The sequence below is a fragment of the Phlebotomus argentipes genome, unplaced genomic scaffold, assembly GCF_947086385.1.
Source record: "Phlebotomus argentipes unplaced genomic scaffold, Phlebotomus argentipes genome assembly contig_15, whole genome shotgun sequence".
Taxonomy (NCBI): domain Eukaryota; kingdom Metazoa; phylum Arthropoda; class Insecta; order Diptera; family Psychodidae; genus Phlebotomus; species Phlebotomus argentipes.
The window spans coordinates 18,209,914-18,234,291 of NW_026776181.1; the positions used below are offsets into that span (position 1 = coordinate 18,209,914).

At 44.0% G+C, this 24,378-nt stretch overlaps 6 protein-coding genes across 13 annotated transcripts; 3 read left to right on the forward strand and 3 right to left on the reverse strand.

Annotated features, from left to right (window-relative positions):
- The first annotated feature begins 79 nt into the window (after positions 1-79).
- LOC132262160 (uncharacterized) lies at positions 80-1,202 on the forward strand. Its single transcript, XM_059761313.1, has 2 exons — positions 80-888; positions 947-1,202. The coding sequence occupies exons 1-2, from the start codon at positions 252-254 to the stop codon at positions 1,150-1,152; spliced, it is 843 nt and encodes a 280-aa protein (XP_059617296.1). The 5' UTR covers positions 80-251; the 3' UTR covers positions 1,153-1,202.
- A 1,717-nt stretch (positions 1,203-2,919) lies between these two features.
- Positions 2,920-8,077, reverse strand: LOC132262154 (cytoplasmic protein NCK1). The gene is made up of 7 exons (XM_059761307.1): positions 7,908-8,077; positions 5,706-6,039; positions 5,421-5,625; positions 4,784-5,132; positions 4,619-4,719; positions 4,254-4,554; positions 2,920-4,184 (listed from the first exon to the last, which is right to left on the reverse strand). The coding sequence occupies exons 2-7, from the start codon at positions 5,725-5,727 to the stop codon at positions 3,975-3,977; spliced, it is 1,188 nt and encodes a 395-aa protein (XP_059617290.1). The 5' UTR covers positions 5,728-6,039; positions 7,908-8,077; the 3' UTR covers positions 2,920-3,974.
- A 93-nt stretch (positions 8,078-8,170) lies between these two features.
- LOC132262161 (dedicator of cytokinesis protein 7) lies at positions 8,171-14,952 on the forward strand. The gene is made up of 6 exons (XM_059761314.1): positions 8,171-8,355; positions 8,442-8,532; positions 8,597-8,977; positions 9,042-13,088; positions 13,167-14,761; positions 14,851-14,952. The coding sequence occupies exons 1-6, from the start codon at positions 8,315-8,317 to the stop codon at positions 14,888-14,890; spliced, it is 6,195 nt and encodes a 2,064-aa protein (XP_059617297.1). The 5' UTR covers positions 8,171-8,314; the 3' UTR covers positions 14,891-14,952.
- A 442-nt stretch (positions 14,953-15,394) lies between these two features.
- LOC132262151 (intraflagellar transport protein 80 homolog) lies at positions 15,395-17,864 on the forward strand. The gene is made up of 2 exons (XM_059761304.1): positions 15,395-16,179; positions 16,239-17,864. Exons 1-2 carry the CDS (start codon positions 15,403-15,405, stop codon positions 17,697-17,699), a joined length of 2,238 nt encoding a protein of 745 aa, XP_059617287.1. The 5' UTR covers positions 15,395-15,402; the 3' UTR covers positions 17,700-17,864.
- Positions 17,723-19,326, reverse strand: LOC132262158 (reticulocalbin-2). The gene is made up of 2 exons (XM_059761310.1): positions 18,270-19,326; positions 17,723-18,182 (listed from the first exon to the last, which is right to left on the reverse strand). Exons 1-2 carry the CDS (start codon positions 19,085-19,087, stop codon positions 18,011-18,013), a joined length of 990 nt encoding a protein of 329 aa, XP_059617293.1. The 5' UTR covers positions 19,088-19,326; the 3' UTR covers positions 17,723-18,010.
- A 303-nt stretch (positions 19,327-19,629) lies between these two features.
- Positions 19,630-24,167, reverse strand: LOC132262309 (synaptophysin-like). 8 transcript variants are annotated; one of them, XM_059761545.1, is made up of 5 exons: positions 23,934-23,943; positions 23,498-23,580; positions 23,172-23,273; positions 22,636-23,109; positions 19,630-22,238 (listed from the first exon to the last, which is right to left on the reverse strand). In XM_059761545.1, the coding sequence occupies exons 3-5, from the start codon at positions 23,232-23,234 to the stop codon at positions 22,131-22,133; spliced, it is 645 nt and encodes a 214-aa protein (XP_059617528.1). In that variant the 5' UTR covers positions 23,235-23,273; positions 23,498-23,580; positions 23,934-23,943; the 3' UTR covers positions 19,630-22,130. The 8 variants fall into 8 exon arrangements, with proteins under 8 accessions (XP_059617528.1, XP_059617527.1, XP_059617530.1 ...); XM_059761544.1 differs by lacking the exon at positions 23,934-23,943 and adding an exon at positions 23,807-23,897 and having other exon boundaries at positions 23,483-23,580; XM_059761547.1 differs by lacking the exon at positions 23,934-23,943 and adding an exon at positions 23,642-23,784.
- Positions 24,168-24,378: the final 211 nt, after the last annotated feature.

Below are 24,378 nucleotides of genomic sequence, written 5' to 3' on the forward strand. Positions count from 1 at the left end.
TACCTCTTTTCAATCATTTCGTGGTTTTCCTGGCAATGAAAAGGAAATCCTTGTGATTTTTAGACGAGATTCAAATTGCGCGCCCGGATTGACAGCACGACCGCAGCGCCGCCTGGCTGGCATGCCAGCACAGAGGTAATCAAAATACTTTTGAAGGGTGGAGAAAAAGAGGAAATATTTTGGTGTCACTTGAGTTCCGCTTTGTGCAATGAAAATCTCCGTGGCGACGTAAAATCAGTGCCCCAGAGACGATGATGGAGTGCAACGAGGCGGTGGAGCGCCAGAAGCTGGTGTCGAACGACGCAGAGACGGATGACGTGCCGAGCAGCGCCCCGAAGTCCTCCATCCAGACGCCCATCTCGCCCGTGCTGAGCAGCAAGGTCTTCTCCAGCGGCGACACGAGTCGCAGCCAGAACTCCACGACGTGCTCCGTGGGCAAGGGCCACCCGGAGGCCGGCCAGCAGGCCACCAAGCTCACCTTCGTCAACGAGCGGAAGCTGGAGGCAATCGCCAAGGCGAAGGCGAAGAAAATCCACCGAGGTATTCCGCCCCGTGCGCGCTCGCGCCCCATTTCACACGCTTCATTTTATCGTTTATTTCTTTGCATTTTATTTGGATTTATTTGTGATTCCTCTTTTATTTATTTTATGGCATCCACACACACCCTTTTTGGTTTGGTTTCTCTGGCGCGCGCCTTTTCCGTAGATCTTCCGTCACCCAAAACTGTCCAGGCGCCAACACATCCAGTCCATAGTTCAAACTTTTCCTTTGCCGATCGCCCTCTGAAGCACCATTCATTTATCTCAGATGACGGCAGTGTCCGGAACATGGAGAGGGCCCTGCTCGGCCTCCTCGAGGACTTTCACTCCGGCAAGCTGAGGGCATTCGGTGAGTCACGCGAAGAGCGTCGGAGGCGGAGTAACACAGAAGCCACTCTCATTCGCAGGCTCGGGCTGCACAATGGAGCAAATGACTGACATTCGGGAGCAACAGGAACGCCTGGCGAAGCTGCACTTCGAGCTGGGCGGCGGCGATGCCAGCGAGGACGCCCAGGCGGAGCACGGCGCGCAGAAGATGTCGCAGCTGGTGATGAAGCTGGAGAACTTGTCTGTGTCCATCGAGAAGCTCCACTCGAGCAACTCGGACTTGTGATATTTGCCTTGGAGGCTCGTCTCCAAATAAAAGACACTCACACAATTTTATGCCTCGACTTTTTATTTCATTACCATTTTATACAAATCTCTTCTAAATCAAGCGGATTTTCTGCCTCTTTTTTTCTTCTTCTTCTTCTGGGTTAATTGTTGTAAAATCATAAAATGTGTTACATTGACGCCCAACTTTGCAGCGCTATTTATTCTTCAATAGTTTTTCACTCTCTGTGTGGATTAAGAGTGGATTTGGAGATTGTCTCGTGGGAGGATTTAAAGACTCTCAAAAGACTAAATTGACACAGAAGGAAAAAAAATGCTACAATTTTCGTTGATTTCCGTTTCACTCGCACAGAATTCTCCCCTTCAGATTATATTAAATGACTAGAATTGTGGGGCGCGCGCGCTTCTAAATAATCTCTCTCTCTCTCTCTTTCTCTTATCATAACACAAATTGAAATTGAGATAATAACGCCTCCAAACAATCTCCAAATCAACTCTGGGTAGGATAATTTTACTCCAGATGATCATCATTGTCGTTTTTTTCTACAGTAAAAAACATCTAACACACAATGACAGCAAATGTATCCCTATTTCTTCACGTCCTTTTTTTATCTCTCTTTCACAATTCAATAGCAATAAATATGTTAAGATGATATTAATGGTTTTCTCGCAATGACTATTACATCTCTTCTGAGTATATTTAGCAATTCTCTTCGTCTATTTTAGTTATTCCGCAAAATCATTCATCAAAGAAAATAAAAAAACCATCATTAATCGCTCTCTGAAGATCAAAACTATAAATGCACAATTTTTTTTTAGTCATATTTTCGTTGAGTTTCTCTATTCTCATAAATGTGATAAAAATATGATAAATTTACAAACTTGTCCAGACATTTTTTCAAAATAAAATATTCACAATTTTTCTCAAACAGCAACATAAAAAAATTCAAGAAATTCTCATAGCTTTTGCTTTTTCCATTTACAATTGTTGATTAAATATTATCATGTGGAAATATTTACGGTGATTTTTACTTTTACTGATTTTTTTTTGGATTAGGATGTCTCTGAATATCAATTATAAATCTAAGGACTTTTATATTGACAGTATTGACACGATGGATGAGGCAAAGTGACTATTATAAACCATAGAATATTCTTGAGTGTCATTGAATAAAATATTAGTGAAATTTCCAACAATTTGTCAGGAAATCAATAAGGTCAAATATTTTAAATTGAAACTCCGCTTTAATGGTGGGTCAAAGACACTCAATATCAACTTTCATACACTCAAAACATTTACAACACAAAATTGCCTAAAATATACGACTTTGTGCATTATTACTGGAATTTTAAGTTATAAGATGGAAATACACAAATTTACATCAACGAAAAATATAGGAAAAGAACGGAAAATATCGATGTATTAAAGAGAACATAAAACACTTTATCACTTGACATCTTAATATTGAATTCTCACGCACTTTTTTCCATATGTAAAACCCGAGAATCGTGAGAAAGATCAATTTAATCGCGAAAGCATTAAATGTTCTGTCTTATGCGAGAATTAATTGTGCGCTTGTGTTATTATGAATGAAATTCGAGTAAAATTGCCTCATCCACGCAGTCAAACTCTAAAATATCTCTCTTTTCTTCTCCTTTTTTCTTGGTAAAATGGAAGATAATATGTGTGTGTGTGTGAGTGAGTTGGTTTGCAATTATAACTAGAATTTATGCGATTTCTCATCATTTACAAAGGATTTTCTTACTCTCTCTTTCTTTGATGCCTTCTCACACCGATTAATATGTTGTTGTTGGTTGATAAAATTTAGTTTTTTTCATCATTAAACATATCTTATATCGCCTCTCATTAAATTGTTATTACTTTACGCGTGTGTAAATATCTTTTTTTTTTATATAAAAAATGTCTTTTTACGTAAAATTATGTATAAACTTCTCATCATTCCTCGCTATCATGCTCGTTTTTTTTTCCTTCTTCTTTAAATTCTACACTCATACGATTATCCTATATTTATATATATTTCTTGTACTCTCCAATTCACTTCAAGAAAAAAAAACCATGAGAGCACACACATCAAGTGCCAGGGAAAATAATGAATGGCAAGAGAATCATTTTTATATGGAATTGCAAGCAGTCTGAATGTCTGAAGATTTCCGATGACATAAAATCTTGTGAAAAAATGGTTTAAATAATTATTATTATGATTAGAAGTGCTATTTGATTACCTGCGCTCATTGTTTTATTATTAACTCTCCGCCCTTTAAAAGGCTAATAATAATAATAAAAATATAATACAATAATTAACTATTGATGTGAATGGAATTATGCGAAATATATATTTATTCTGTTTTTCCCTTCCAAACGCCATTCTTCATTTCTTCTCCTCAACTGTGTGCCTTTTTTCTCTTCTCTTCTCTTCTTCAATTGAATTGAAGACTCTCTTCTTCTCCCTCCATCGACGTTGTTAATCAAGAAAGAAAAATCTCTCCCTCTTCCGCCCCCCTTTTCAATATCAGTTTAGATTCTCTCATTGTATGAAAAATCCTAATGTTTTCAATTTATGTTTTAATCTAGTAGTTGATTTTTTGTGTTTGTGTGTGTTTTTCTATGTGTATTTTTTGTATCTTGTGTTAATATTTCTTTTTTTTAATACGAAAAATGTTCTCCTTCATCATCTTCTTACTTCCCCTTCACTAAATTAGCAAATATTATTAATTTACTCTCCATCAATCTTCATTCATTAATATAAATTAAGTTAATTATATTGTGTATAATTGTAAAAAAAATAATCAATAAATCTACGCTTATGTGCCATTCGCCTTCGGAAGTGGTCGCACTAGATACAATTTCTCACCTTGCTTATTAGTATAAATGGGTGCTCTTTGGTAGTGATCGACTAACTGATCCAAATTGTGGAACTTGCGCTGGCCAATGCAATACATATTCCCCTCCACGTGCACGCGAAAGTGCTTGTTGCGTCCCGGGGCTTTAAGGCTCACTGAATAGTCTCCCATCTGCAAAAGTCAAAAATCAAACACAGAAAATTAGTCACAAAGAAGATAAGAAAACATTCTCCTTCTCACATTTGTCTCACTGTCGCGAATGAGGAAATCGCCATCGTGTCCGTGTTGATTCAACACAGTATCACACTGATTGCGCGTTATGGCCCCATAATACCAACTCTTGCCCGCCAAATTGGGGCGCTCCAGCGGCTGCTGTCCCACACCCGGGCCCTGATCCTTGCGCCGATCCACGGATCCATTGTCAGATCCCACGCCACCCACTTGTCCGCCACGGAAAGGTCCCGACAAGTACTCCGTCAGCTCCTGCAGATAGTTGCGCGGCACCAGACCAATCTGACCAGCATTGTTCCTGGCCTTGTACCTGTGTGGAAAATAAGGAAAACATGTACGCTCAACTCATATGAAGAAGTCCAACAAGAACTTACCATTCTGGATCTGAAACAGGTCTATCAATAATTTCGAGTCTGTCACCCTTCTCGAAGGACAATTCCTGGTCATTGTTGGATTTGAAAGAGTAGAGAGCAACCTGCAGTATATGGAAGAGATCTCAATAAAGAAATCATGCCACATTTCAAGTCTCAAATGCTCACCACAATGTCAAGAACATTTTCCGCCATGGCATAAGTGTGCAATGTGTCATCGTTGTTATCAATCTCCTCTGTGGTGTAATTGCTGGGAAACCATCCCACACAGTTGCCACTCTGTCCTCGCCACCAGCCATCATTGGACTTCTCAAGGATGAGGATTCGTGTGCCCTTCGTCAATGACAACTCATCATTCTGCACTTTCTGATAATTGTATTTCACAATGGCCGTTCCGATGGCCTCAGACGGATCCACTGGCAATCGACGCGCCATCGTCGGGCTGTCTGTCTGTCGCGATGGCGAACAATTGGGGAGGGTCTTGGAGCCGGAGCCCTTCTTCACTTTCTTCTTAATGCTGCAAAGACCACAACAAATGAACGAAAGAAGTGCACTTTAGCCATCGACAAGACAAGTAAATAAACAGTGAAAGTGAATTAGGAGTAGGAGTTAAAATTTGCACTCGTTTTTCTCTTCTTCTCCCTCTCAAACATTGAACACAAAAAATCATTAACCATCAACTCTCTTTTCTCCCATTCAAATTGCACTGGTGATGATCACACTAATTAAGACATGTTTCTCACTGAACAAGAGTTAAATTTCATCTCTGAGTGCATCATAAATGTGATGATAAAATAAATCTCACCTATCAAATAATGACGGTTTCTCCTTCTTCACATAATTACTGGGCACATATCCGGATTGATTGCGACTGTTCTGGACACGCCACCAATGTTTTGAGTCATCCAACAGCATATATCGCTCATTCTTCCTCAAATCCAACTCTTGAGCGCCCTGCGCCGCATAATCATACTTCGCCACGACGTAGCAAACGTCCTCCTGAGACTTTCCTGCACACAGAGACAACAAGAGGAGCAACACAGTGCTCAATTATTAAACATCATGGAGAGAATGACAATATCCTGCTTACCATGCTTCAAATTGCCCGCCATTGATTGATAAATTATCCTTTTTTCTCTCTCTCTCTTTTCACCCTGTGTCCAGCTGTTGTTTATCCCTTCTCACATAAATTATTCAGTCGCCAATTGAATCTTCCGCGTTGCAATAATCTCTATCTATTGTGAATATTCACTCGCTGTGGTTGTTGTTTCTCTGCAATCACCACAATTATCATTTGCCGGTGGTTTTGAGACTCTCTCACTCCTCCAATTGACACCACAGTGTTGTGAAAGGGTTAATCCTCATTGTATATTTTCCTTGTCGTTCTGCTTCTCTATAATATCTGCGTCTAATTGGAGATTCAGCTGAAGTGCAAGGCGTGGAAAGAAAAAGAAGAAGCAAAAAGACTTTATGTGAGATGAAAGAGCATCAATTTCTGTGTCACACAGAAAGATCAAGCAATAAATTGCACAGAAAAATTTGGATTTCTCACTCAAATGTCGACACACACAATGTGAGAAAAATATCGCAATTGTTGTGAAGAAAAGTCTCATGCAACAATTTCCACACAAACAGTCAAACTATATCTTCAGAAGTCACTTAAAGCTCGTCAAATTATTTAATTGTTGCCATTATTCTGTTATTCAACAAAAACATTCAACCCCGCGTCTTACGCAAAGGAAATGGCAATATTTTCCCAATTCTGCACTTTATGTCAGCTTTAATCACCAAATTATGTGTTATAAAATGTTAAGCGAGTGACCCAAAATAAACATTGCGCAAAGACATCATTTTGCCTCTTCCTCCCCGCGAAATAAAAGCCAAACGTTATCGGAAAAATTATGTGGAGTAGTTTTGAGGTCAAGATTGTGTGCTTTTCTTCTTCTTCGGTGAACACTTTTTGCCCGATATTCACGATAAAATTAGACTTTATGTTGGAGAGGTCAAGATTCCCTCGATAAGCTTCGTTTTCTCACACAAATTATTCGCGCAAACACACAATTTTCAATGTGGCTATTTTAGCACACGAAGAGGAATGGAGAATGACGTCTCTTTCTCCCCACATTTATCAGTCTGTGAACTGATTTGGGAGCCAAGCGACGGACAAGTATTAATTTACCCACTTAAATTAGTGCGATAGGAAGAAATTAAGAGAAGATTTGCAAGAAAATATTCAATGCTTCAGCATTAAAAAAAAAACTTGTTGCCTCAAAATATTTACTTCTTGATCATGAGCGCTTCCGGCATTAAACATAATTCCCCAATAAATGTTCAACTCTTTTAGTCAATAAATCGCTCTCAACGCCGGGAAAAAAGAGCGCAAGTTGAAGCTTATTTGTTTTTGAAATGGAACCTAAATCTCGAGTATGTGACTCACATTGGACAAACAACACCCAATTTCTCTCCAACTTCTTGCAAGACGGTGGAAATTTGATCATTACTTATTCGCAGAAACCGTGCAGTTTTGCTATGATCATCTTGATATCTCTCACATAGCAATTAATTAGGAGTAATGAAAATCTTTTCTTTTTCTCTTTCTCCTCTAGAAGACTCTGTGTGGCAGAAAAGTGTAAAAATACACCCAGAAAACATCTGCCGGAAGACATGGAAGACACGGAGAGTCTCAGTGGGGTGGAATTTCTTGTGGGAAAACGAGAGCAGAATTCCAGTGTCTCTTGTGGTCAATCAGGAGAGCATTTTCCCGAGAGGTGGGAAAAAGAGAAAGCAACGGGAGACCTTCGTCTGTGGCCACAGCAGAGGCCCCCACTTCAGCTCAACCTCTGAGAGTCTGGCTTAATTTATTCCGCAATCGCCGTCTCCGAAGGCGCGTCTGCACGGTGACAAATTTATAAATAAATCATTCAACATTGGGCCACGACATCATAACGATGAGCGCAATATTTTGCGGATAAATTATGTCTTCCGACGGCCGCGAGCGCCGCCTCCGGAAAGCCGCTCGGCGACGCAAACGCGAGCGCCCCAAGTAGCGTATATGCGGAGCTCCACGTAAGACGCGCCCGGACGTCGCGAGTGAGGGTGTTTCTATCGCACCAGAGCGAACCTGCAGCCCCGAGAGTGATGTGCAACATCCGCAATTACACAATGGCTCTCGAGCTGCAACTCTCACACTCCAACTCTCTTGTGTCGGGACGAAAGGGATGAGGCACAGCCGCCCCAGCCCCTAATCGACATCCCGCACTTTGCACCACCTTTTGCCCCCTTTCGCACTTACTTTTCCCAGTTATTCCACTTGCACGGCCTGCACCACGCACTCGGCCACGAGTTTCACGCACTTTTCCTCACTTTTTGTTTATATTTCCCATATAAAAACTGCGAATCGCTTCATACAAATTTCACAGCCGCAAAAACTATTCTTCACGCACACTTCTGTTGTCAGCCGTCGTGGCGCTGACCGCGCTCTGCTAGAATTTCCCCACTTTCAGTATAACACCATGGGTGGCGCTAGTTGTGCGGTGTTTTTTTGGCTGTAGAACAGTGAGGGAGGTTCGCTTTCTCCAGTCGATTTTCATGAAAATTCATGAGAAATTGACGAGTGATGGTGGTTTTAGTGATTTAACTGTACTCTTTGTGAGCTCAATTACTCACTTTTGCAAAAAGTAGTGGTGAAATCCCGCCACGATGGCCTCAATGCAGAGGGCTTTCGCCCAGAAACTCTCCAAGTAAGCACAGCTCTGTTGACATCTTGTCCATCATTTTTCTCTATTTTCCTCACAAAAAACCACACTTTCTTCGTCTCCACCCACAGATATCACGCCTCCGATGTGCGAAAGAATGTCGCCACTCACCAGATATCCAATAAGAGTGATACCAGCTCGGTGTGTTCGTCATCGATAAATGTAAACAAAACCAGTGGAGTGAGTCAGGCAAATTTGTGAGTAACTTCCGGATTTTCCCTTGCAGATCTCAATAAATGATCTGGTGGAGCCCATTGACTACGAGGACTTCCTCATGCAGCACCACAGTCTGTTGTGCAGAGATCCTCTGCGTGGGATTTTGGATTTCCCGCCGCAGGATCTCAAGATCAAGATCATCGAGCGGAAGCTCAGGACACTGGAGCATGTTGTGCCCAAAGAGCCGATTGAGACGCTTCCGCTGTATGTGCAGCAGTGCGTGGACAGCTTCACGAGGCCTTGGAAGGTGGTGGAATTCGCCCATCGACACTTTTCCAGCTCGTGCTGCGTGCGTGAGCGTCTGGACAAGGGCGCTCTGAGTCCCATGTCGCAGCAGGAGTTCGAAATAGACAAGGACTTTGTCTCATTTGACGACACACTGACGTACAGGGTAAGAAAAGACGCATTATCAATGCCATTTTGGGATTGATTCATTTGCTTTTGTGATGTTCCAGAGCGATAGTTGCACGCCAAGCAGTCGCCAGTCCATCGCCAGTCTCTCTTCTGTGTCCACCTGCACGGACACACTCACGCCGAGAAGCTCCTGGGCGAGCTTCGATCTCAGGAGTTCGGTGAATGATCCTCTGATTCCTGGTCTTCTGGACAGAATAGCGCCTGAGACGATTGATCAGGCGAATGAGAATCGACGCAGCGACGAGCGTCACGATGCACTCTTCAGTCTCTATCCGGATTCTGACAATGAGGACTCTGTGGAGCGTCGCTTGTCGGCAGAGATTCCCATTGAGCATCTGGGAAATCGATTCATTGTGAAGTGTCTTCAGTTGAAATTGGAATTGGAAGTGGAGCCGATTTTTGCCTCAATGGCAATCTATGATGCCAAGGAGAAGAAAAAGCTGTCGGAGAATTTCTACTTCGACATGAATTCCGAATCACTGAAGCGCATGCTGGCCTCTCATGTGCCCTACAGTGATATCAGCTCACAGAGCAGAACTGCAGTGTTTGAAGTGACAAATCCCAGCAGTGATCTCTTCCTGGTCATTCGCCTCGAGAAGGTTCTGCAGGGTGACATTAAGGATTCGGTGGAGCCTTATCTGAAGGAGGACAAGGATAAGTATCGTGACAAGGCCAAGTCAAATGCGGCTGATTTCTGTGAGAGACTCGGAAAGTATCGAATGCCATTCGCCTGGACGGGAATCTACTTGACCAACATATTCAACGGTGAGAATGTGGAAAAGGATGAGAGAGATGGCATGACAACGGCTTCGAGTTCCAATAGTTTGGACAGGAAGTCCTCGACGAGTAGCTTTGATCAGCTGCGCAAGCGGGCGAGTGACATGGGAACGCTGACAAGGCGTGGATCGCTGGAGAGGCGCCAGGAGAAGAGGAGATCTTGGTCACCAGATGACTTTGCCAACAGTATTGAGACTTTCCGTCCCATCGCCATCACCGTGTCGAGTTTCTTCAAACAAGAGAGTGACAAGATGAAGGATGAGGATCTCTTCAAGTTTCTCCCTGAACTCAAGCGACCAGGAGCTGTGACGAAGAAGTATAAGTGCATTCCGGGATCAATAAAACTCGAAATTTCTCCCTGTCCGGAGGAGGTGAAGTGCGCTCTTACGCCAGAATTGGCCAAATTGGATCCCTATCCGGACGAGAAGACGCGTCCGATAAAGGAAATTCTGGAATATCCTGCACTTCCCATTATGCAACCGCATTACTTCTACCGGAATCTCTTGTTCATCAACTGCAAAGAGTTGAACTTTGCCGCTCGCGCCGGATCTGCTCGCAATATCGCCGTGAGGGTTCAATTGATGGCTGGTGAGAAGCAATCGGATGCCTTGATGGCTATTTTTGCGAAGAGTTCATGTCCAGAATACACTTCAGAGGCTTACACAGCTGTGAATTATCACAATAAGTGTCCATCGTTCTATGATGAGATCAAAATAACACTGCCGGCGAATGTGAAGCAGAATCATCATCTTCTCTTCACTGTCTATCACGTCTCGTGCCAGAAGAAGCCACAAGAAGTGCAGACGACTGTGGAATCGCCCATTGGCTACACTTGGATCCCCATTCTGCAGGATGGGAAGCTGAGCGTTGGCGAATTCAATCTGCCCGTGATGGTGGAGGAACCGCCAGAGAACTATTCCTTCATTCCTCCTGATGTTCAGCTGCCGGGCACCAAATGGCTGGATAATCATCGTCCAGTCTTCTCACTCACAATCGACGCTGTGACTTCGGTTCACACATTGAATCCTTTCCTGGATAAATTCATCACACTGTGCGAATATTTGGAGACGAGAAAAGTCCCTCCGCGAATTGGTGAGGGAAATATGGAGAAGGAGATGAAGAAGGCTCTTCTGGATATTCAACAGTCTGACATTGAGCCACTGGTGAAGCATTTGCCAGTGATAATGGACAAATTGTTGGAACTTCTCGTGACCACGTACAAAGTGAGTGGACAAGTGCTCTCTCTGGCGCCAACTGTCTTCGAGACGCTGATCTCGATATCGCAGAAACTCACGGTGCTGCAGGATGAAGTGTCACTTGACAACTACGGAAGACATCCACTGTTAAGCACTTATATTCAGTATCAGGCATTCATTCCGCATCCCATGAATGCCAAGATGCGCATGACATCGAGCAGGAGTGGTGAGGGATTCAATAAGAGCAGCAGCATTCCCGATTTGCACGTGCCCAGTGAGCTGTCCAGTCGCAGTCTCGACAGATCGCTCTTGACCAAGACGGAGTCCAAGGACATCTCGCCGTCAGACGTGACTGGACGCGATGGACAGGTGAGAATCCTGCACGAAGAGTTGGCCTTCCGCTGGGTGGTGTCCAGCGGCAGTGCCTCCGATCTGGCCATGAATAACTCCTGGATGCTCTTCGAGTTGATGATAAAGTGCATGATTGAGCATCTAGACACGATGAATCTCCTGGATTCGCCGCGAAAGAGTCGCTTTCCGCATCAATACACCGACGATCTCTCGACTCTTGTGCACTTGGTCACGACCAAAGTCATCGGCTTTCACTGCAGTGAATCCAAATTTGCACAGGCACTCAACTCGAGTCTGGCTTTCTTCATCTTCGATCTGCTGAACATCATGGACAGAGGCTTTGTGTTTGGCCTGATCAAGACTTACTACAAAGTCATGACGTCCAAACTCACTTCAACACCGGATTTGATTCACTACAAGTTGGATTTCCTGCGCATTGTCTGCAGTCATGAACATTTTGTGGCTCTGAATTTGCCTTTTGCCACTCCTTACACAACACTGTCGGCGCCTTGCAGTCCAACGCCCAGCATAACGTCCAACAACAGTCAGAATTCCTACGTGAGCGCAGTTCATGGCCTGGACAAGACTCTCTATGCTGAATTGAGTCATGATTTCAGACAGCAACACTTCTTGATTGGTCTCGTGTTGACCGAATTGGCGGCTGTGCTGGAGATTTCCAATCCTTCTCTCCACGGAAAAGCCATCAGATGCATCAGGAATTTGATGACATGTCATGATCTGGACAGCAGATATGCTGAGCCAAATGCCAAAGCTCGCGTGGCAGCTCTCTATCTTCCTCTGCTGGGCATTGTCATGGACACAATTCCCCAGTTGCATCAGTATTTGCCAGAGAGTCACGATCGTCTGCAGAATATTGGCATTCTGGATGACTATCAAGGCCCACACAATATGACTGCACGCGCCACAATTCACCCAGAAGTCGCCTATGCCATCTCCGGCAGTCGCATGTACTCCTTCTCGCCAGATCCCATCAAGAACAAGTCGCCGCTGAGCATTGAGAACACAAGACACCTGCTCTCGTGCTTCCTGTGGATCCTGAAGAATCTCGAGCGCGATGTGCTGTTCATCTGGACACTGGGATTGGCGCCACATCGACTGCATCAAGTGCTGCAAGTTCTCAACACATGTGTTCCCTGCTTTGAGTACAAAGGTCACAGGCGACAGCCGGTGAAGAGGAACACACAGAGCTTCCGGAAGACGCCAGACATCAAGGAGAGACTTGAGGAGTGCATCAGAGGAACGGGTTCAGCACGAAATGACTTTATGAATAGACGAAAGGATCGCAATTCCACGGAGATCTTTCGCTGGCGCAAGGATCAAATGCCCTACAGATCCCAATTCTACGACGTCAGCACGAAGACTGAGTGCGAAATGGAGGTGCACTACTCAATTGAGGGCTCTCTGGCGACAGAAGTGGTGCTGGTGGTGCTGGACACGCTGGAATTGATTGTCCAAGTGGCGACATCATCAGAGATTCATCACAATTTGTTAGGTGTTGTGCTGAAAGTTCTCCTGCACGCTCTGTCGCGGAATCAGAGCACTTTGGCACTGCAGAATCTCTTTGCCTCACAGAGATCACTCATCTTCAAATTCCACAATTTGCTCTTTGACGAGGAGACGGACAGTTGTGCTGATCTCTGTCTGCTGTTGCTGAAGCATTGTGGTTCGCAGTTGCCGAATGTTCGCTCACAAGCCGCGGCGTCACTTTATCTTCTGATGAGACAGAATTTTGAAATAGGAAATGTGAGTTACTTTTGTGTGGTCTTTTTTTCTGAAGGAATTTTGAAATAATTGTGAATTTCTCTTTGTTTTCTTGGACAGAATTTCGCTCGTGTGAAGATGCAAGTGACAATGTCACTGAGTTCTCTGGTGGGAACCAGTTCGGCTTTCAGTGAACAATCACTGAGGAGGGCATTGAAGACCATTCTTGTGTATGCAGAAACTGATGCGGAATTGCAGGAGACTTCATTCCCTGAACAAGTGCAAGATTTACTCTTCAATCTCCACATGATCCTCTCAGACACCGTGAAAATGAAGGAATATCAGGAGGATCCTGAGATGTTGCTGGATTTGATGCATCGCATTGCCAAAGGGTATCAAAATTCACCGGATTTGCGATTGACGTGGTTGGAGAATATGGCAAAGAAGCACATGGAGAGGGCAAATCACACAGAAGCTGCCATGTGTTATGTCCACAGTGCTGCCCTCGTGGCTGAGTATCTCAGCATGTTGGAGAGTCAGAAGCATTTGCCAGTTGGCGCTGTGTCTTTCAAGCACATCTCGCCAAACACACTGATGGAATCCGCTGTGTCGGATGATGTGCTGAATCCGGGTGAGGATGGTATTTGTCTGGGCAATAGATTCACCGAGAGTGGCTTGAAGGCACTGCTTGAGGAGGCGGCAAATTCATTTCAAATCGCTGGAATGTACGAGGCAATGAATGATGTCTACAAAGTGTTGATTCCAATCTGTGAGAACAATTGTGACTTCCAGAAGTTGGGCAAAATCCACGGGAAACTCCAGGAGGCATTCAATCGCATTGCCCAATTGCATGGCAAGAGAGTGTTCGGGACGTACTTCCGGGTGGGATTCTATGGGGCGAAATTTGGTGATTTGGATCAACAGGAGTTTATCTACAAAGAGCCAACTTTAACTAAATTGCCAGAGATTTTCAGTCGTCTGCAGAATTTCTACTCTGATCGCTTTGGTCCGGATTGTGTGGAGATTATCAAGGATTCAAACAATGTGGATGTTAATATGCTGGATCCGGAGAAGGCATACATTCAGATAACATATGTGGAGCCTTATTTTGAAACTTACGAGCTTCGTCATCGTGAGACACACTTTGAGAGGAACTTCAACATCAAGAGGTTCATCTTTGCCACGCCTTTCACAAAGACAGGGAAAGCTCATGGAGATCTGCATGAGCAGTGCAAGAGGAAGACAATTCTCTCCACAGCCAATCACTTTCCGTACGTGAAGACGCGCATTCAGGTGGTGAGCAGGGCGCAAATTGTGCTGGAGCCCATTGAAGTGGCCATTGAGGATATACAGAAGAAGACGGTGGAACTTGCAGCGGCGACAAATCAAGAGCCTGCGGATCCCAAGATTCTGCAGATGGTGCTGCAGGGATGCATTGGGACGACAGTGAATCAGGGCCCGATGGAGATGGCGCTTGTCTTCCTCTCGGGACTGTCAGATGGTTCGACAGTGCCGTCGAGGCATCAGAACAAGCTCAGGCTGTGCTTCAAGGACTTCTCCAAGAAGTGCCACGACGCCCTCAAGAAGAACAAGAATCTCATTCTGCCCGATCAGAAGGACTACCAGAAAGAGCTGGAGAGGAATTATCAGAGATTCACTGAGCGATTGGCGCCACTGATTACAATCAGTCCAACTCAAGCGGCTGCTGTTATCAAGTAACTTTTTATTTTTGAATTTTGTTTTCCACTTCCTAAGTTTTTTATCACACAATTTTTCTTTTCCTTTTTTTCCGTGGTTCATTTAGTTCGGGAAATTCTGGCAAATCAACGCCTCTGAGATGGTAAATTTCTCATTTCACCGTTCAACGATCTGGATTTAGAGAGCAATATTCGTAGATTTACTCCATTTTTTACTCTGTGTTTCGATAGTTTATCACTCTATATAAAAGATAAAACTAGTATTGATAGTGCTATGCAACTCTGTAGAGAATTTACTCAATTTTATGCAATAGGAAGAATACTTTTAACCCAGTTTCAATGTCTCTGAAGTCTTTCACAATTAACAGCATTAGTATTCCAAATAATAAATAAACACACAATATTCCGTTGCATGGCGCTAATGAATTCGAGTGTATTTGCAATTTGTCTTAAGAAGAATTACTGCTAAATCGTAAATTTATACCAAAAATATCAATATTTTATAATGCATTTTCAATTTCAACTAGAAAAACTAGTGCTTTTTATCAATAAAATATACACGTGAAGAATAAAACACCTCTTTTATTATTGATTGCTTCGGTTTCCCGGCAACACTTTCCCAACAAACAACAACGTGCCGTGGAAGTGAGCCTGGAATCATGAAGTTCAAGACGTATTTCTCCAAAGAGGGTGGTTTGAAGCTCGGCGTGGTGTCTTGTGTGGACTGGTCAGGAGCTGAGGACATCTACTCTTGCTCTGGAGATCACAATTTGCTGAAATGGGCGGCAAACAGTCGCGAAAGTGTTCAAGTGGCAACATTGCCTGAAGACTTTCATCCCACGGATCTGCATTTGCTGGTACTAAAGTCAAGTGTCGGCGCAAAGGGCGGAGATTCCCTGCTCATCGCTAGCAATGACGGGCGATTTGTCATCCTGAACAAGAGTGCGAGGCTGGAGAGGAGCATTTCCGCCCACTCTGGTGCCATCACGGCGGCCAGATGGAGTCCGGACGGCGCGGGATTGCTTACAGCTGGCGAAGATGGTGTGGTGAAGATCTGGTCGAGGACGGGAATGTTGCGGTCGACTGTGATTCAGAATGAGGGCCCCATTCGGTGTGCCAAGTGGTCGCCAAACTCCTCGGCAATCGTGTATTCTCAGGGCAGTTCGATGGCCATCAAACCGCTGGCTGCGAACAGCAAAGTGATCAAGTGGAAGGCGCACGATGGCTTGGTTCTCTGCCTCGCCTGGGCCAATCACACGAATCTCATCGCTTCTGGCGGTGAAGATTGCAGGTACAAAGTGTGGGACAGTCAGGGATCGAATCTCTATACCAGTTCACCAGATGAACATCCCATCACGTCCATTGACATTCGTCCGGAAGGAGATCTCTTGGCTGTTGGCGGATTCAACATGCTGAAACTCTGCCACTACACAGGAGTGAGTTGTCCTCAGACAACTGTGATCATCATTCTCTCATCCCACCTTTTATCTTCCAGTGGAGCCACAGCACTTGTCGCTTCCCGCAGACAGTCGGATCTCTCTACACGCTCAGCTGGTCTCCTGACGGCACTCAAATTGTCGCCGGCTGCGGGAACGGCGCCCTGATATTCGGTCACATTGTGGATCGCCAAGTGATCTGTCGCAACCTCAAAGCCACCACCGTTGGACGCAAGACGATCGTCCTGCAGGACATCGTGACCAAGACGAGTGACACGCTCGAGTTCTCTGACAGAGTGATCAAGATGACGCTGGGCTACGGACATTTGCTCGTGACGACGCCCAATCAGCTCCACATCTTCAACGAGAACTACATCAACACGCCCGTGATCGTGGACGGGCGCACGGACGTGCACATCCTCTCACTGGGCGTGAAGAACTTCGTCGCCGTGGACTCATCGTCCATCTGGATCTACACGTACACTGGACGTCTGCACTTGACGCCCAAATTCCCCGGATCCTCCGCCCAGATGGCAAATCTCACGGAGAAGTGCATCTCCTTGGGCGTGGACACGCTGGTCGTGCGTGATTTCGCAGATCATACCGTCATCTACGTCTTTGACTTGCTGCCCGGCGCCACACGGCAGGACGAAGCGTCCGTCATTCGCAGCAAGACGCCCGTGACGCAAATCAGCGTCTGCAGAGCGGGCGGCACAGACAGTCAGTACGTCGTGTTCATAGACATCCATCGAGATCTGTACGTGAGCAATCTGCGCAGCGGCCCAGACTTTCCCATCTTCAAGATCGGCACTCAGGTGATCTCTGTGATGTGGGGCAGCGATTCCAACATCCTCGTCGGCCTGCACGACGCTTGCTACACCGTTTGGTACTGCCCTGGCGAAGCGTGCGCCGATCCCACTCTCATCGGACTCACGACGCTCACGTACGACTCCACGGAGTTCGGTCGGAATGTGTCTCTGGAGTCATTCGAGGGATGTCAGATTGGGCTGCGCAGTTCAGGCGCTCTCTTCACGGTGCCCGTGAAGATCTACTGCAATCTGCTGCACAAGTTCGTGCAGGACGGCCTCTGGAGTCAAGCCGTGAAGGTGTGTCGACTGGGCCAGACGCCAGTGCTGTGGGCCACACTGGCCGCCATGGCCACACGCAAGAATCAGCTCAGCATCAGCGAGGAGGCCTACTCCAGCGCCCTGCAAATCGACAAGGTGCACTATCTGCAGCACATCAAGAACCTTCCCGCGTCGAGTGCTGAGCAGATGGCAGAGAATTCCGTGCTCAACGGCCGCCACACGGAGGCCGAAATCTGCCTGGTGCACAACAAGAAGATCCGCGAGGCGATTGCCGTGTGCATGCGGATGCACAACTGGGACAGAGCACTCGAGCTGGCTGACAAGCATCAAACGGACGTGGAGTTCGTGCTCGAGGAGCGAAGGAAGTACTTAAAGGCACTGAATAAGGATGAGATGAATCCCAAATTCACCGCCATGGCGAAGATTAAATGAGACTGCATTTGAATAAATCACTCTCTCAAATGTAAGTTTAATGGATTAATAGAATAAAGAGTGAAAGATATCAAATAATTGGGGGAAAATCGCTCACTGATAAACTAAATTGTCTCTCTAAATCACTATGTAAATTATGCCTGATAATGCGCTCTTGATAAGGCGGATAAAATTGTCATGGAGAAACTCAAGTGTTTTACATAAAACGTAATTTGAAATAAATACAGTGGTTTACTTACGAAAATAAATATTGAATTTGGCAATTAATTAATGGCTGTTTGTGGAGGTAGAATAATCACTTGGCCGCCTTTCTACAGCTCATCGCTGAAGTGTTGGATGTTCTGCAGCTGATCGCCGTAATCTGTCGCCTCGCTGCCCACAAATGTCTCATAATTGGTGATAATCTCCTCATGGGACAGCCTGTCGTCGTGATCGTCGTCAGATGAGGCGAACAGATGATCAACTTCATCGCTGGCAACGTCCCTGGAAGGCGAAATCAGGCGTAAACATAGCACAATCTTGTTTACAGCAGAAAAGGTAATTGGTGTGAAAGAAATGCATTAAACTCACTCATTGCTCGGCACAACCCAGGCCAGAATTTCATTGCCATTGAGAACACCATCGCCGTCCTTGTCGTGCTCATTGTCGAACCTATTCTTCTCCACCAGCAGCCACTCCTTGTCGTGATGCTTGGCGGAATCGCCCACGAACTCCTTGAAGTCAATCTTCCCATCACCATCCTTGTCCTTCTCCCGCAGCGTCTGCTCCAGGATGAGAGGCAGCATCTCGGGGTGCTCCTCGGGACTGAGGAAGACGACAAACTCCTCCGGCGAGAGCAGTTCGTCGCCATTCTTGTCCGCCGCCTTGAACATCACCTTGTCGTCTTGGATGAGTTTGCTCTCCTCCTCGGCGTACTGCTCATCAGAGTCACGCACCTCAAACTCCGACTCCAGTCCATACGTGTCCTTCATGTACTCATGCCACGACGCCTGTCCATCCCCATTCTCATCCACATCCTGGAAGCGCTCATTCGCCTCTTCCTGCGACAACATCCTGAACGACCGCAAGATCCACGCCTTCAGCTCGTGCCTGTCGATAAATCCGTCCGTATTCAGGTCCATCTTCAGCACCAGCACACTCAGGCGCCTCTGGGCCTCCTCCGGAGTCAGATTGTCGAACTCCTCGGCCTCCTTCACGCTGCCCAGGATGGCTTCATGGTCGAACTCCGAGTGATGTTCGCCGCCGTCGAAGTGGTGCGCATTCTTGGGACTATACGAGCCATCCTCCATCCGCTCCTTGTTGCTGCTGTGCGTGTGCTTGTGCGTGGTCGCCGACAATACGGCCACAAAGAGCGTGGCCACAATAAACAGGAAGCACTCCACTTTCATCTCTCTCTCTCTCTTGTGTGTGTTGAACTACGTCGCAAAGCCGGAGGCGCTTTTATATGCCGTCGCGTCCCCGAAATCCGCTTAGATATGCTACTCTTACTACTGATATATTGCACCTAAGCACTTACTCAGTCTCACTGTTGACTCATTACTTTTTCGTCGAGGAAAATGCACTTTTTCCGCGGAATTTATAAACACACTCGCTCAGCAAACTGACGTGGGGAGATGACTTTCCGCACGGTGGCGCTCAAGGCGCTGAGAGGGCGTGTGAAGCCGATAAGAAAAATCGCGCGCTCAAATAAGATTTGAACTCTAGCCAATTTCCATGCATTTTTTTCTCTTTTCACATTGTTTGTTCCCAAAATTATAAGTTCTTGTCATTTTCAGCTTCCTTCACACTTGAAAATAAAATTCAGACAATCTTTTGGCCATTTTTCCAAGTGTCACAGCTACGAATTTCCCATCAATTTGCCACTACTCTAGCCTAGAGTGTGCATGCAATCTATCACATCAAATGATAAGGAAAAAATGAAAATTCTACATTTTGAACACTCATTAACGCGTCTCATCTTTATTGTTATTATTCATCATTATCTTTTGTACGTCTTAGCTAATAAATAAGTCTAATTATTATTCACCTTATGTACATGACACGTAAGTTTAAATATCTAAATTGGTGAATGATTCTTCTCCACTCTACAACACTATTAATTAGATAACAATGGCTCAATGATGGCCATTGAGTCAAAAATACATTCATTTTTCTTTTATTCATTTTGTCAATAAAATTATTACGGCAAAAAGTATAAGGAAAATAATTTAGAGGAATAATTTCCTCTCTGTCTACCAATCTAATTTGGAGCAAATGTACTTCTAATCTACATTATATAATCAAAAGAAATGACTTGAGGTGTGATAAAAACAGTTTCATTACATTTTCCACGCAAATTTCAGCATGATAAAACAGTGGAAATCACGGAGAAAAGAGCCCAAAGGTCAGTATAACTCTTTTACGACCATTTCTCCTACAATTTATCTCCCTTTTGCGAGTTGTCTCGTCGTAAAAAACACACTCAAAATGCCCCCCAGAAATGCGTAACAGAAAAAATCTCTATCACACCTCCAAAGCCATTTATAAATTAGTCTTTTATGAATAAAAAAAATAATCAGAATTGATACAATTTTCCCGCTCTGTGGAATTGGATAAATCATTCTTCATTTTCCGCTCTGTCGCTAACATTTACATTTTACATCTCTCTATCATTTTCGCTCACAAATAACATGAAGCACAACATGAAGCTATACTTTGTTCTATGATTTTCCGCACATTTACGCATCTTTTATCTGCAGTGTGAAGCTTTTGGCTCTTATTTCCTGCCAAAATGCTGTATTTAATCTAGCTAAACAATTCTCCAATGCCTTTTTTGATATTATATTTACGTTTTATTTCCCTCTTCTTTGTCTCATTGATAATACATTTTTTTTATTTTAACTTTACTTCATTATTAGCAATATTAATAATCGTCATTAGACTCTATTTTGGAGCAATTTCACTGCACACACAAAGAATTGTCGTCAGCTATTGTATTATTCTTGTCTCCATAGTTCATATACAGTCTAATTTTGGCACCAAAAAACCAATAACAAGAGATTATCCTTTTATGATAGTATGTTTCCCATTTCTAATTATACTACTCTATTTATATTGATCTTTTTTAAAGTCTTTCTCGATAAAATATGTATATATCTCGTCATTTTCTTTTTTTACTATTTCCTCTAACAATTTGTCGTCGTTTCTCTGGAAAAACTGGTTAAGAAGAAAACACAGAAAACTGGAGGGAAAAACAAACAATAGTTGAAAATCGTGTGGGAAATGCTGTTTATCCAAAAAGATATGCAAGAGGTAGAGACAATACCGTGTTATGCAATTATTCATCCGCTTCATTTTTACCCTCTTCTGATCCCTCAATTAACACTTCTTCCCATCATCAATGTCAATAAAAAAGTATTACAAGAAATACATATATTGGTAGAAAAATGTCTTTGTGTCATTCTCAAGATTGTATATCAATGTGTAAATAGTTTTTCATTTTTCCTCCTCCTTCTTCACCTTCTCATTCCAAAATAAACCAACCTTCAACATCCCTTTCCAAATTGGTAGAAAAATATGTTATTGTGTTAAGTTTTAGCGTTAGAGTTAGAAACTTATCAAGTATTATATGTTGAAAGAAAAGAATTTAAAAGAAATACTTACAATAATGCATTTAAAATCTATCATAGAATCTTTACAACTAGAAAAAACTTCTAAATTGTGTGATTGTGTATAAATCTTGAGATAAAACTCCGCCATTCCAAATACAAATGGCTTTATTATTGTATTTTCCTCACTCGGATTAATCATACTTCTTTGTAATCAACTATAAAAACAATTCAGTTGGTTTATCATCTCTTCAAAAAAGAAAATCTCCTCTCACAAAGTACTGAAGAAAAACACTAAGTTATTGTGTATATAAAAAAAAACTAAATTGAACTCAAAGTGATTCTTAAGATTGATGTAAAAGGCAAAATAAAATCATCATGTTTCGTGGACCCGAATAAAAATTCCTATCAAATGACCAAGAAAGCAAATTGTCAACCTTCAAATCTGTTGTATTGCTTCAGAAGACGCTAATGACTCTCATGACACAATCAAATTGATCTTTCCAACTCCGCGAGCGTCTCGTCTCATAAGAAATTCAATTTATCCACTCTCTTGATCATTCAACAGGTCGTGACTGCATTCGCACTGCTTAATATACAAAATCGCATCGCTAAATCAATTAAGTTTGATAGTCCAGCCCGAAAGCTGACTCTGACTAGTTGATTTGTGCATTCATGACAGGCAAAGTAATCGAATGGAGACCAAAGAAAGTAATATCAGGAAAAATCATACAAGATACGCAACAAAAGAATCCGCCTATGGCATCTTCAGCTTCGATCGGCCACTTTCCGCCGAGATATGATGATTGAATAGCACACGCGCGCAGACAGCTTCTCTCACTTCTTACACACCGGGCGATGAAGCGGGCTGTCGTGACTGGAACCAGATGGTCTCCTTGTACAGGAACCAGAGATCCGAGGCCCAGAGGAAGAAGTTGAGAAAGCCGAAAATCTGTGGAAAATAGAGAATTAATTCTCTTTTGCATATAATTCTTCCATCAGTCACTGTTAAACGCTTGTGAAATCATCGAATTTGCATTTTGAGAAATCCAAACGATCTCTCATGATAGACTATCGTGACTCATGTGTTCATTTAAGATTTTTTTTTACGTAAAACATCCAACAGGAAACCTAATAAAGAGTATTTCCATAATTTCCACACTTTTCTTCACTTCTTTTTTGCATGCCAAGAATTTTCCCATGGACAATTGTTGTTCTCAGATAGTCGCGAACGAGCACAAAAGCCACAGCGAAAGCAAAATGTTATCAGAGCCTAAAGTAGAACTTGGAGGCCAATTGGGAGATAAAAAAGTGTGTCTCTTGCAAAAATTATATGCAGGAAAACTCACGAGTGAAATGTTGAGGCGCGAGAAGCTGTCCACGGTCACCGTACAGCCTGGTAAATTGCCGCAACTGCGCTTGAGCTCGGTGGGATCGGTGACACCTTTGAGGGCAGTGGCGCCATTGGCCCAGGCAGCGCTGCCGGACAGCCAGAAGACGGCCAAGACGGTGGTGAGCATGAAGTCGGCGAGTGGAATCTCCGTCTTGCTCTTGTACAGCTCATCAATCATGGCATAGACGGCGATTATAAAGACACAATACAGCAGCGAGAGAACTCCTGTGGCCACGTAGAATTGCGCATCCGAAGTCACATTGGCGGAGATGAAGAGAGGTTCGCCGTTGCTCTTCTTACACACTTCCGCCCCGAACCGGAAGGGATACTCAAGTGGCCAGCTGCGCGTGGTGGTGCCATTGTCGCAGTTGGTCATGGTCAGGGTGTTGGTGAAGTTCACCGTGGTGGCGAAGGAGCAGATGGCGAAGATCTGAAAGTGATTTACTACCTTCAGTCCACCAGAATCTCCCACAATGCAACGCAAATACTTACAAACTGGAGAATTCTCATCACTCCGCGGGGCTCCTGGAAGGGTGCCAGTGTATAGCTCACCATTGTTGTCCTCTTGACGTTCTCCGGAGGGTGATTCAGAAGCTGCAAAGACCAGAAAACATGAGAGATAAGACGTCCAATTGTCACCCAATCAAGCTCAATCGATTTTTCTGCTTATCAGGAAACTATGGAGACCACTCAAAAGCAGCAAGTTTTTTCCCACAGCGCATGAGGCTTTTCGACGAAATCTTCAGTTTCTTCGGGATGCCCAAATAATTGTCATTATATGAGAAAATCTCGTGGAAAATCACCTGAGCGCTCTTTACCGATTGTCTGGGATTCGCAGTGACAAAAAGCCACGCCTCGACGAAGAAGCTGAAAAACGATTTCAGCAGGAAAACACAGCACTCTGCAAGATTCGGTGGATTAGTTGGGTGTCAGAGGACTTGCTTATCACTTTTTGACGCTACTGATTGTATTATTATTGCTTTATCGGGAGAAATTGATTGATTGCAGAACTTTCTTGCTAAACACACTCTAAGAGCTCATGTCAACTACCACCCAACTTAAGACAACCAGAGATTTTCCTGCGATCCACAAATCAACGAACGAATGACAAATTTATCAACGAATACCTGAAGAAAACAGCTGATTTAGCAACGAAATTCAGGTCTCAATAAAGTATTACTAACTCTATTAGAAAACAAGGTATGCGGCTCAGGAAATAATCCACAATCACTTTGAATATAGTTTTTTTCTCACTATAATTTCTTATTGGATGTCAATAGCAGTGATTCAGCGGAGACGCAGCGTGAGCGAACTGACAGCAAAATGGCGAGCCAACGTTGCTGCTGTGCGTTTGCTTGTGCGTGGTCGCCGGCATGATCAGTCTCACTGTTGACTCATTACTTTTTCGTCGAGGAAAATGCACTTTTTCCGCGGAATTTATAAACACACTCGCTCAGCAAACTGACGTGGGGAGATGACTTTCCGCAAGGTGGCGCTCAAGGCGCTGAGAGGGCGTGCGAAGCCGATAAGAAAAATCGCGCGCTCAAATAAGATTTGAACTCTAGCCAATTTCCATGCATTTTTGTCCTATTTATCACCGTTTTCCACCAAGTTTATTCCTGAAAATATTAGTTCTCGTCATTTTCAGCTTCCTTCACACCTGAAAAATGAATTTCTTCGGCATCAACACAATCAATTC

What these genes read in the sequence shown, in the direction of transcription:
- LOC132262161 (XM_059761314.1), top strand. Translation starts at nt 8,315, where the DNA reads ATGGCCTCAATGCAGAGGGCTTTCGCCCAGAAACTCTCCAA. An exon ending in TTCGCCCAGAAACTCTCCAA is followed by an intron (nt 8,356 to 8,441) that starts GTAAGCACAGCT and finishes CTCCACCCACAG; the next exon opens with ATATCACGCCTCCGATGTGC. An exon ending in AGAATTTTGAAATAGGAAAT is followed by an intron (nt 13,089 to 13,166) that starts GTGAGTTACTTT and finishes TTTCTTGGACAG; the next exon opens with AATTTCGCTCGTGTGAAGAT.
- LOC132262151 (XM_059761304.1), top strand. Translation starts at nt 15,403, where the DNA reads ATGAAGTTCAAGACGTATTTCTCCAAAGAGGGTGGTTTGAAGCTCGGC. An exon ending in AACTCTGCCACTACACAGGA is followed by an intron (nt 16,180 to 16,238) that starts GTGAGTTGTCCT and finishes TTTATCTTCCAG; the next exon opens with TGGAGCCACAGCACTTGTCG.
- LOC132262154 (XM_059761307.1), bottom strand. Translation starts at nt 5,727, where the DNA reads ATGGCGGGCAATTTGAAGCATG. An exon ending in AAACCGTCATTATTTGATAG is followed by an intron (nt 5,133 to 5,420) that starts GTGAGATTTATT and finishes TGGTCTTTGCAG; the next exon opens with CATTAAGAAGAAAGTGAAGA. An exon ending in TTCGCGACAGTGAGACAAAT is followed by an intron (nt 4,185 to 4,253) that starts GTGAGAAGGAGA and finishes TGACTTTTGCAG; the next exon opens with ATGGGAGACTATTCAGTGAG.
- LOC132262160 (XM_059761313.1), top strand. Translation starts at nt 252, where the DNA reads ATGATGGAGTGCAACGAGGCGGTGGAGCGCCAGAAGCTGGTGTCGAAC. An exon ending in CGGCAAGCTGAGGGCATTCG is followed by an intron (nt 889 to 946) that starts GTGAGTCACGCG and finishes TCTCATTCGCAG; the next exon opens with GCTCGGGCTGCACAATGGAG.
- LOC132262158 (XM_059761310.1), bottom strand. Translation starts at nt 19,087, where the DNA reads ATGAAAGTGGAGTGCTTCCTGTTTATTGTGGCCACGCTCTTTGTGGCC. An exon ending in TGGGTTGTGCCGAGCAATGA is followed by an intron (nt 18,183 to 18,269) that starts GTGAGTTTAATG and finishes TTCGCCTTCCAG; the next exon opens with GGACGTTGCCAGCGATGAAG.
- LOC132262309 (XM_059761541.1), bottom strand. Translation starts at nt 23,234, where the DNA reads ATGGTGAGCTATACACTGGCACCCTTCCAGGAGCCCCGCGGAGTGATG. An exon ending in TGATGAGAATTCTCCAGTTT is followed by an intron (nt 23,110 to 23,171) that starts GTAAGTATTTGC and finishes AATCACTTTCAG; the next exon opens with ATCTTCGCCATCTGCTCCTT. An exon ending in CGCGCCTCAACATTTCACTC is followed by an intron (nt 22,239 to 22,635) that starts GTGAGTTTTCCT and finishes TATTTTCCACAG; the next exon opens with ATTTTCGGCTTTCTCAACTT.